Source organism: Podarcis filfolensis (genome assembly GCF_964270895.1).
Source record: "Podarcis filfolensis genome assembly, chromosome: 4".
Lineage (NCBI taxonomy): Eukaryota > Metazoa > Chordata > Lepidosauria > Squamata > Lacertidae > Podarcis > Podarcis filfolensis.
In genome coordinates this window covers 104,076,127-104,087,818 of record NC_139607.1, presented here as the reverse complement: position 1 = coordinate 104,087,818, position 11,692 = coordinate 104,076,127, and the positions used below count along the sequence as shown (strand labels likewise).

The following is an 11,692-nucleotide window of genomic DNA, read 5'->3' as shown; positions in this document are numbered from 1 at the left end:
GGCCATTAAGGTGTGCAGGAAGAATGTCTGGGCCAGGCAGGCCTTCAGGCTGGTCTCCCTGGTGCCGAGGCAGAAGATGCCCAGCAGCTTGGGCACGATGGAGGTGGAGAGGCCCAGGTGGGTCAGGGCCAGGATGGCAAGGAAGAGGAACATGGGCTGGTGGAGGCTGGGGAGACCAGCAGGAGGGAGACGTTCCCCAGCAAGGCTGTGAGGTTCACGCAGCCGTAAGGGATGGAGAGTCAGACGTCAAGGGACTCCAGCCCCAGGATCCCGACCAGGAGGAAAGAGGAAGGCAGGTAAAGCTGGTGTTGCACATCTCTGCACAGGGAGGAAAAGCCGGACTTCTCCCAGTGTGGGAAGCAACATCACTGAAGCAGTCAAATACTACGTTTCCTATTTGCCCAGAGTGGACACACAGGGCAATGTTGCTCCAGCCGGGAAGACTTCCTGTCACACCTGGTCTGGAGCATCCTCCCCCTGCATGTGACCAGGTAGATGGATGTGACCCTGACAGACCCTACAAAGGGGCTAGTCAAGCAGCCATCTTCCTCTTATTCTGCTCTCTCTTGATCCCTCCTCTCCATTTTGCCTTCTGCTGTCTGCCAGCTCTCAGCCAGCAGCACATGGGCTCATCCCTCACAGAGGATGAAGCCACACCTTTCTCTGTAACTGTAACTAAAAGCTCAAGCCTGCCTTCAGGACCATACTGTGAACTGAATGTAAGCAAAGCTTATCATCATCAATCTTTATTACAGTCCAGAGACCCAACAAATCGTTACAAAGCAATGCACAATTCAGACAGCCTACCTCCAGGTTAAACAAGCATTTCGTTCAGACTTAAAGATGGGGATCATTGGTTCTTGCAACCACTGATAAAAACTTCACCACTGCTAATGTTCTAGCATTTGTCCAGTCTTCCAATAGAACCTGACATAGTGAGCCTGTGTTTTTCCCGGGAAAGGCACCAGCAAGGGTAATATCAGTTCAGCCCTGGCTTGCTCGTACTTTGCACAGTGCAGCAAAATATGTTTTATAGAATCAATGTCTTGAGCACACGAGCAAAGTCTGTCCTGGTAGGGAACTCCTCTCAACCTGCCATCATCCAACACTGCAGAAGGAAAGACGTTTAGTCTGGCTTTGGTGAATAATCTTCAATAATTTGGTACTGTCAGGTTTTTAATGTAAGATGTTAACTTAAAGACATGCCCATATTGTACTCCTACTGCCAACGGACTACAGACTGCGTGTGATTGAGATCGCAAGTCACTGTGTGTATTATCCCATAATCTTTGCTTTAACGTCTTTAGGGCGCCTTCATAACCCAGGTAATACAATTGGGGGGTGACAGACCAATAGAGGTGGCTTTTTTAGCCATAGTTTTCTGCCATTTGCTGACAAACGCCTCATTGGTCAGGTGTTGGTACAAACCCTTCCGTAGATCAAACATTGAAATCCTGAGCCAATGATTTAGGGCAGCCCACCATGCTTGAGTTGAAATTGTGCATTCACCAGCTTCTAACAGAAGTATGGAGTTGGGGACACAGTTGGGTACCTGCAGCAGAGATCGTAAATTTTGCCTGAAAGCCTTCTAGCTCAGGCAGGTCCTCATTATGCCAGACATTTGCAGCGTACAGGAGTTGGGAAATGGATTTTGCATTGAAAACCCTTAAGGCTGCTGGAACATGCTTATCATTACTTTTTAAAGAAGACTGTTGTGTCATCATTCTTTTTAAGAAGGAACTAAAGGGGAATTTACCAGGAACAATCCAGTCTGGACAAGCCAGACTAGATTGCTCAATATATATGGTTCTAACGAATCCATCAACTAGTTTCCTGCTGTGTACTAGGGAATGTGCTCTGCTACCAGCTCACTAGCGTGAGTGAGGAAGGATAATATTGAATCAATACATCCTCTCCTACTATCCACAACATTCTCGCACCCAGCAGCTACCACAGATGCATCTCCATTAGCAGGGAGGCTGAGTGGACCTCCTTGGTCTGCAAGGCGGCCCCCGCCTTTTTCATCTGGATCCTGGAGTTCTGCTACAGCTTCTGGGGAAGAACAGACAGAAGGATCAAGCCAATGGCCCGGCCAGCCCAGCCTCCTCTTCTCACAGCGGCCGACCAGATGCCCCAAGGGGGAAAGCAACAAGCAGGACCTGAGCGCAAGAGCTGCTCTCCCCTCCTGCCCTTTCTAGCCACTGGTATTTAAAAGCATTGCTGCCGCCAACTGATGCTATTTTATGGACAAAAGCAGGGGCACCCAAGCAAGGCATCCAAAGCATTGCAGGGACTCAAAACAAAGCGAGTGTGTGCTCGTGCACATGCACACACACACATACACACACAGAGCACCCGTTCAAATGCTCAGGAACCAATGCTTATGACCATCTTATCAGAATAAGGCAAAGGAACCCTATAAAACACAGAAGATCACCCAAAATAGCCCAATTTTTTTTCTTTAGTTCCAAAGGTAGTAATGATGTTGGAGAGGAGAAGAGGGGAGAAGACCCGCATTGCCCTGTGGGTGGGTCAGGGTCAGCCACAATCCCCAAATCCCCCTCCTAACTGGCACATTGGGCAAGATCCCACACGGCAAAGACCCAGACAGAAGCCCATCACCTTCACAATGCATATTGGGGAAACGCAACTGTCAGAGCTGCCCTAGGTCCCAGCTCACAAAGGACCAATGCTGCTTCGTTGTTAAATACAAAAGTCTTTATTGAAGTTCAGTTTCACTTCCACAGCCGCAGCGCGCAGCTCTACGTCTCAAACTCTAGACGGCTGAAGCTCCGTCTGAATCTCCTCCTCCCAGACACCAGTTTAAGAGTCTAGCCTTGCTCCACCTCTTCCTCTGTTCTTTCCTCCTCTGGGTCCGCCTGTCCGTTGGGGTCTCGCCCTTTCTAGACTCTTCTGACGCTGAGTCCCCTGAGCCTTCCCCCTCCCTCCGGCGGGCTTTAGGAGCTGGTTCCCCATCCGGGTCTCCTGCTGTCCCCCGCGCCTGTACATTTGAACTTGGCGCGCGCGCCCAGCCAGCAACTTTCCTCCTGACCGTTTCACTGCTGCTGTCACTGCTTCCCCCTTCGGGGAGGCTAGCTGCAACTGACCTCCCCTCCGTTCCCCCACTCTCCGATGGAGGCGTGGTCAGCCCTGACTCACTTTCTCTCCCCGCTGGAGGAGACGCTGGTCCTGACACATGTGACTCTTCCCCCCCACTACGCTCTGGTGGGGAAACTGGTCCTGATCCCCCGCTGCTGCTTTGGGGTTCCCCGCTGGCTCCTTGTTTCTGGTGCGTCCCCCCTGGGACCCCCCTTGCCCTGACCATCGGCGCCCCCTTCTGGGAATCTTCTGATTCGCTGGAGAAGCTCATGGAATCTCTCGGGTCACTGTCATACTCCCCTACGCTGCCCTCGGATTCCTCCCCCTCGCTCTCCATTTCCTCTCTCCCCTGTGCTCCTGCTCCCGAGCCCCTGACAGCAACGCAGGCTGGGAGTTCACCAGGTACAGCAAGAATAAGTGGCGCCAACTGATTCAAGATAATACAGGAATGTTTCCATGGAAGGTGAAAGGCGGATGAATAATTGCAGCCCTGAGGGACGGGGACTTTCTGCCTGGCACCACACCTCTTTTCTGACATGGTTCTGATGTCTCCTATTATGCTTCATGAACTGTAGTATGGGAGATCATGGGAACATTTGAACTGGATGTAACCTTTAGTTCTGGGTTCTTTGCTTGCTTAGGAGGGGAAAATTACCGGTAGCTGCAACAAATAACTGATCTAGCCGGTTTGGCTTCTTTAACTGGGCTGTGGTATCTTGCTTGAACCTGACCAATTTTGGACCCGCAGGGCGAAAAAAGTTGGGAAACCCCAAGTTTTGATACTTCCTTAGCACTATTGGCCCTCAAGACCCCTCTCCTCCCCCCTGAATTTGTCTAATCGTCTTTCAAAGCCACCCAAGTTGGGGGCCATCCCTGCCTCCTGCAGAAAGCAGTCATGGAAACTTCAAACGGCTGGTGACTTTTGGGATGGTTCTAATAAAAGGTTCTGAAGCTCAACATAAAAAAACTAAGATCATGGCCACTAGTCCCATCACCTCCTGGCAAATAGAAGGGGAAGAAATGGAGGCAGTGAGAGATTTTACTTTCTTGTAATCACTTCATGATCACTGCAGAAGGGGACAGCAGCCACAAAATTAAAATACGCCTGTTTCTTGGGAGTAAAGCGATGACAAACCTAGGCAGCATCTTAAAAAGCAGAGACATCACCTTGCCAACAAAGGTCTGTATAGTTCAAGCCATGGTTTTCCCAGTATGATGTATGGAAGTGAGAGCTGGACCATCAAGAAGGCTGATTGCCGAAGAATGGATGCTTTGAATTATGGTGCTGGAGGAGACTCTTGAGAGTCCCATGGACTGCAAGGAGATCAAACCTCTCCATTCTTTTTTTTAAAAATGATATTTTATTCAAATTTCAAGAAAAGTTTACAAAAATAATAAGATAATAAAGGAAGAAAACAAACAATAAAAAGTACAGAGTAGAAAAAACAGAAAATAGAAAAAACAGTAAAGAAAATAAGTCCATCTTTCAATGTCTTACTTTTCATTCACTTGTTTCCCTGACCTCCTCACACCTCCCTTTTTTGTATTCCATTTCGAATGGTTAATTTAGCAAATACTTTCCCCCTTTGTTTTTATCTTAGTTCTTTATCTTGACATATTATAACCTTATAATTTCATCTATTAACAAATCATTTTTACATACTCCTTTTTAACATTGTTACTAAAACCGCTTCATTTCATTCCAACATCATTTTAACATTCATTTATTTTGCAGTGTTTCTGTAAATAGTCTTTAAATTTCTTCCAATCTTCTTCCACCGACTCTTCTCCCTGGTCTCGGATTCTGCCAGTCATTTCCGCCAATTCCATATAGTCTATCACGTTCATCAGCCATTCTTCCAAGGTGGGTAGATCTTGTGTCTTCCAATACTTTGCGATGAGAATTCTTGCTGCTGTTGTTGCATACATAAAGAAAGTTCTGTCCTTCTTTGGCACCAATTGGCTGACCATGCCCAGAAGAAAGGCCTCTGGTTTCTTCAGGAAGGTATATTTAAATACCTTTTTCATTTCATTATATATCATCTCCGAGAAAGCCTTAATCCTTGGGCACGTCCACCAAAGGTAAAAGAATGTACCTTCATTATCTTTACATTTCCAACATTTATTATCGGGCAAATGGTAGATTTTTGCAAGCTTGACTGGTGTCATGTACCACCTGTATATCATTTTCATAATATTCTCTCTTAAGGCATTACATGCCGTAAATTTCATACCTGTGGTCCACAACTGTTCCCAGTCAGCAAACATAATGTTATGTCCAACATCTTGTGCCCATTTAATCATAGCAGATTTAACCGTTTCATCCTGAGTATTCCATTTCAGCAGCAAGTTATACATTCTTGAAAGTATCTTAGTTTTGGGATCTAACAGTTCTGTTTCCAATTTTGATTTTTCCACCTGGAAGTCAATTTTTTTGTCCAAATTGTAAGCCTCCCTTATTTGATAATAATGAAGCCAATCTCGCACTTTATCTTTTAGTTTCTCAAAACTCTGCAAATTCAATTTATCTCCTCCTTGTTCCAGAATTTCCCAATATTTCGGCCATTTGGCCTCCATATTGAGCTTTTTCTGGGCCTTTGCTTCCATCGGTGACAACCAGCTTGGGGTTTTATTTTGAAATAGGTCCTTATATCTTATCCAGACATTAAACAATGCTTTCCTGACAATATTGTTTTTAAATGCTTTGTGTGCTTTAACCTTGTCATACCACAAATATGCATGCCACCCAAATACACTATTAAAACCTTCTAAATCCAAAATGTCTGTGTTCTCAAGAAGCAGCCATTCTTTCAACCAGCAGAATGCTGCTGATTCATAATAGAGTTTAAGGTCTGGCAGGGCGAATCCACCTCTTTCCTTTACATCAGTTAATATTTTAAATTTTATTCTGGGCTTCTTGCCCTGCCAGACAAATCTGGAAATATCTCTCTGCCACTTCTTGAAACAGTCCATTTTGTCCAAAATTTGCAATGATTGAAACAGAAATAACATTCTTGGCAATACATTCATCTTTATAACAGCAATTCGGCCTAACAAGGAAAGCTTCAAATTTGACCATATTTCTAGATCCTTTTTCACTTCTGACCAACATTTCTCATAGTTGTCTTTAAATAAATTTAAGTTCTTAGTGGTCATGTTAACCCCCAGATATTTTACTTTCTTAACCAATGTTAAACCTGTCTCCTTCTGAAACCTCTCTTTCTCAATCGGTGTTAAGTTTTTCTCAAGAACCTTAGTTTTTAACTTGTTCAGCTTAAAACCTGCCACATGACCAAATTCTTGAATCAATTCCAATACTCTTTTAGTACTAGATTCTGGCTCCTGTAACGTCAGTACTAAGTCATCTGCAAAAGCTTTCAATTTGTACTGTTTGGCTCCGACCTGTATACCTTTAATCGAACGGTCCCTTCTGATCATATTTAGCAAAACCTCCAGGACCGAAATAAAGAGCAATGGGGAAATTGGGCAGCCTTGTCGTGTCCCTTTCTCTATCTTAAATTCCTCTGTCACCACATTGTTAACAATTAGTCAAACCTCTCCATTCTTAAGGAAATTAGCCCTGAGTGCTCAGTGGAAGGACAGATCCTGAAGCTGAGGCTCCAGTACTTTGGCCACCTCATGAGAAGAGAAGACTCCCTGGAAAAGACCCTGATGTTGGGAAAGATGGAGGGCACAAGGAGAAGGGGACGACATAGGACGAGATGGTGGGACAGTGTTGCCGAAGCTACCAGCATGAGTTTGACCAAACTGTGGGAGGCAGTGGAAGACAGGAGTGCCTGGCCTGCTCTGGTCCAGGGGGTCATGAAGAGTCGGACACGACTAAATGGCTAAACAACAACAACAACAAATAAAAGGTGCTACTCAGCTGAGGACTTCAGAATTCTTAAATTACTGGCTACTTCAAAAGCACTTGACTTGGTCTTTGCCCTGGAGAAGGAATCATAGAACCACAGAACTGTGGAGTTGGAAGGGACCCTGAGGGACATCTAGTCCAACCCAGGCAGTGCAGGAATCTCAGCTAAAGCAACTCAACTAAAGAATCTCAACTAAAAGAGACATGGAGCATCACCATCTTTTTATTTGCACCCCACCCATCAGACAGGGTTGCCTGAGCCACTCTAGGCGGCTTTCTCAACAATTTATAAAACCACAAGACAGTCAAGCATTAAGAACTTCCCTGAACTGGGCTGCCTTCAGATGTATTCTAAAAGTCCGGTAGTTGTTCATTTCCTTGACACCTGTGCTCTAAGTGCCTGCATGGGGGAGATATCTCTGTTCCTGGGCTCACACTCAGCCTTTGAGCAGAAGAATTGTCCGGGTGTGGGCAGAGCAACTGGAACGAGCCTCTGCAGAGGAGGCACTTTTACGCCATCCCTTAGTCAGTCCTTCTGGCTTCCTGCCTCCCCTGGAACAATTTCTGATGAGAAATCCTGAAGGGTCTCAGGGATGCCTGACCAGGGCTGTGTGTCTCCCTGCCAAGGCAAGGGGCAGCGTTAGGGAACAGGGAGGCAGGAACCAAGTGCCAGAGGCTTCTGATGGAGGTGGTGAGGAATCTAGTGATTCTATGATGGCTATTTTCAAATATCTGAAGGGTTCTCTCATAAAAGATGGAGCAACCTTGTTTTTCTGCTGCTCCAGAGGCATAGACCCCAAAAGGGATGGAGCAGCTTCTTCCGTTGCATCCTTGCGGACACCTCTTCCCTCTTCCAGGTGGAAGAAGAGAGGAAGCCTAGCCTGAAACTTCAAACAATTCAAATCCAGGCTAGCCTTCCTCTCTTCTTCCACTTGGACTCGCTGGAGTTAGAGGCTGCAGCCCAGGATGGGGACACCGTGCTCCTCCAGATATATTGGGACTTTGACTTCCCTCAGTCCCAAACAGCACAGCTTGTGGTCAAAGATGATGGGAGATGGGTTGCATGGATACCCGTAGGGCCACAGATTCCCCAGCCCTGTGGTCATCAAACCCTGGGGGCAGCACTGTGCTGGAGGGACTCAATGATTAATGCTGTCCATTGTCCCCCGGCCCGGTGGCCTTGGAGAGATGCCCCACAGCTGGGCATACCTTGGCGCAATGGACCTGTTTGGGATGGAAAATGTCTCTGAACAGCCCCTTGAGATGCCCCCTCCCTCGTTCTCCACAGAGACACCATAAAGGCTGCTGCCTGCTCAGCCAGGTGGCCTCAGAGCGATGCTCCGCGCAGGATGCAGCTGCTTGCAAAACTCCACCAGGAAGCTCAGGAGCAGAAGAAGCTGCCTTAGGCCGAGCCGAACGACACCTTAACCTAGAGGTGGACGGCAGTGGCTGCGGTGGCTTTTCAGGGTCTCAGGCAGGGAGTCTCTCCAGCCCCTGGCCTGGAGTTGCTGAGGACCAGACCTTGGACCTTCTGCATGGGAGGCAGATGCTCTCCTGGTGATTGACAGACCTCCCTGTGGCTCTGCAGGTGAGAGGGTTCGCTCTCGCCAGAATGGCTCTTCTCTGCCTCCACATGGGGAGGCCGCGATGCATCTGAATGCCAGTTGCTTGTGACGTAAAAAAATTCCTGATTCCTGATACAGACTTTGTTCTAACTGTTCCAATGCTGTGCATTTAACCTTTTTTTAGAGAGAGAGAGAGAGAATGTATCAATGAACGTTTTGATTCTTGTGTGCCTGCCTTCTGCAGCTCTCATGCCTTCCTCCTGCACGGAATGCCGGCCTTATCTGACCCTAGAAGGACTCAGGGTGTTTTGCTAGGGTGTTTTGACAAGCCAGGGAGAAAGATGTAGGAAGGGATGCCAATGGCCCCTCACGGAAGACTGGTTGCCAAGGCAACTGGAGGTTATGTGCAAAAGCTGAGCCCCAGACATTTCACACTCCTGCGCCTGTAACGCTTTTCATGTATGCAATAATCATAGAATCATAGATCTGTAGAGTTGGATGGGACCCGAGGGGTAATCTAGTCCAACCCCCTGCAACGGGGGTTAGAACTGCAGTGTTGGCTCTAGCTTCCTCCTTGTCCCTCTTGACTCCTACCCCCTTTCTACAGTCACTCACCTATTCCCATTTGCCTCCATGCTCCTCTTGACTCCTGAATGTGAGACAGGTCCCTTGGCTGCAATCGTAGGTCACCATGGCCATCTTCAGGCATCTCTACTCATGTCCAAATTGTTCTACCTGCTAGCCTGTTTCTTTTTTCTTGGCAGGGATGAAGTGACCCACACCTGGCCAGAGGCAGGAGGAGAATGCCACTGTCTAATGCCACCCACTTTCATTCCCCCACGTGCATCTTGCTGGGGGTCCCGGGGCTGGAAGCTCTCCACTCCTGGATCTCCATCCCCTTCTGCCTCGGCTACGTCGTCACTCTTCTGGGCAACTGCACCATCCTCTTCATCATCAAAAGGGAAGCCAGCCTCCACCAGCCCATGTTCTTCTTCCTCTCTTTCCTCTCGACCATCGACCTGGGCCTCTCCACCTCCACCCTGCCCAAGATGCTGGCCATCTTCTGGTTTGGCCTCGGGGAGATGAGCTTCGGCTCCTGCCTCGCCCAGATGTTCTTCATCCACACCTTCACGGGGATGGAGTCTGTCGTGCTGCTAGCCATGGCCTTTGACAGGTACGTGGCCATCTGTGACCCCTTGAGGTACACCACCATCCTGACCAAGTCACGCATTGCCTGGATGTGTGCTGGCGTGGCTCTGAGACCCTCCATGCTGGTGCTGCCCATTGCGCTGTTGACTCTCCGCCTGCCCTTTTGCAGTGACCACATCATCGTTGCCCACACCTACTGCGAGCACATGGGCATCGCCAAGCTGGCCTGTGCCGACATCCGGATCAATGCCATCTACGGCCTCTTTGCCATTGCCTTCCTTATGCTAGATTTGGTCCTCATTATTCTGTCCTATGCGCTGATCCTGCAGTCTGTTTTCCGGCTCCCCTCCAAAGAGGCCCGGCTCAAATCCCTGGGCACTTGCGCTTCCCACGTGGCCGTGATTTGTGTCTTCTACACTCCTGCCTTCTTCTCCTTCCTCACCCACCGCTTTGGACGCAACATCCCCCATTATGCACATATCCTCATTGCCAATCTCTACGTCATTTTGCCCCCGGTGCTCAACCCCGTCATTTACGGCATCCGGACCCGGGAGCTGCGCAGGAGGATCCTGCAGTTCTTGTTCTCCAAAAGGGCGCCTTTGTCCAATGTCTCCTGATTATCCTGCCCTGCAAGGGGTTGGACTAGATGACCCCCAGGGTCCCTCCCCACTCTATGATTCTATTTTGCATTCCTACAATCTGTTGAGTGGGAATTTGGATGCGGAATCGGAGTGTTTTGTTCTGATCCTAAGAGATCCAATGTGGCGAAGGGACAGAACTCAGCAGAAGGTCCCGCCTTCAGTCCCCACTGGCAGCCCCAGCTAAGGCTGGGAGAGAAACCCCAGAGAGCTGTTGCTGCCAGTCAGTGTGGGGCGCCCTGAGGTAGATGGACCGATGGCCTGATTCATAACTCTGTCATTCTGTGATCCTGGCAAGCTGGACTCTGGCCTGATTCACTGCAGCACAGTTGGGAGGAGAAGAGGGGGAGGAACAATAACTTTTTGACAATGTGCACAAGAATTGTTGTTGTTGTTGTTGTTGTTGTTGTTGTTGTTGTTGTTGTTGTTGTTGTTGATATCCTGCCTTTCTCCCTGACAGGGACTCAAGGCAGCTTACACTTAAGATAGAAACAGCTAGGTAAAGGTAAAGCGACCCCTGACCATTAGGTCCAGTCGTGACCGACTCTGGGCTTGCAACGCTCATCTCGCTTTATTGGCCGATGGAGCCGGCGTACAGCTTCCGGGTCATGTGGCCAGCATGACTAAGCCGCTTCTGGCGAACCAGAGCAGCACACGGAAACGCCGTTTACCTTCCCGCTCGAGCGGTGTCTATTTATCTACCTGCACTTTGACGTGCTTTCGAACTGCTAGGTTGGCAGGAGCAGGGACTGGGCAACGGGAGGCTCAACCCATCGTGGGGATTCGAAACCGCTGACCTGCTCATCGGCAAGTCCTAGGCTCTGTGGTTTAACCCACAGCTCCACCCGAGTTCCCTATAGAAACAGCTAAACACATAGAAAAAGAGTAATAATTTAAGAAACCATTACATATTAATGTAATTCCTAGATATATCTGGTATCTTGTAAGCATACAGAACATTCCCATAGAGGCAGCATGTCACCAGCGCTTTCATGCAAAGCCGTCACTTCCCCAAAGCCTCTTGGGACAAGGAAGTCTTGACCTGCCAGCTAAAAGACCCCAAGGAGGGAGCCAGGCTCAGGAAGGGAACTTCCAACGAATGCCGCTTGTTCACGTTAAACTGCAGTTGTTGTTCATCAAGCAAGTATACAAGGCTGTATGCAAAGTGGGCCAATGTCATCTTCATGTCTGTTTCATCTTAATTTTGGGGAAGACACATCACTATACAGCGAGATTTAAGAATGCAATAAAGAATGCAGAAAAAACGGGATAGAATATTTTAGGTTTTCCCTATATATTTGTGTAATTATTTTTTAAGCACATTATAGTAATGCTTTTAATGAAGCAATAATTAGGAAGGAAAAAAA

General features: G+C 48.1%; 3 protein-coding genes across 8 annotated transcripts in view; 2 read left to right on the top strand and 1 right to left on the bottom strand.

Moving 5' to 3' along the window:
• Positions 1 to 11,692, top strand: part of LOC310760704 (uncharacterized protein) — a 395,412-nt gene that overhangs the window by 145,946 nt on the left and 237,774 nt on the right. The window lies entirely within an intron of this gene.
• LOC310760681 (uncharacterized protein) overlaps positions 1 to 11,692 on the bottom strand; it is a 160,389-nt gene that overhangs the window by 62,040 nt on the left and 86,657 nt on the right. The window lies entirely within an intron of this gene.
• On the top strand, positions 7,950 to 10,728 carry LOC310760836 (olfactory receptor 52E4-like). The gene has a single exon (XM_083610038.1). It carries the CDS (start codon positions 9,342 to 9,344, stop codon positions 10,302 to 10,304), a length of 963 nt encoding a protein of 320 aa, XP_083466164.1. The 5' UTR covers positions 7,950 to 9,341; the 3' UTR covers positions 10,305 to 10,728.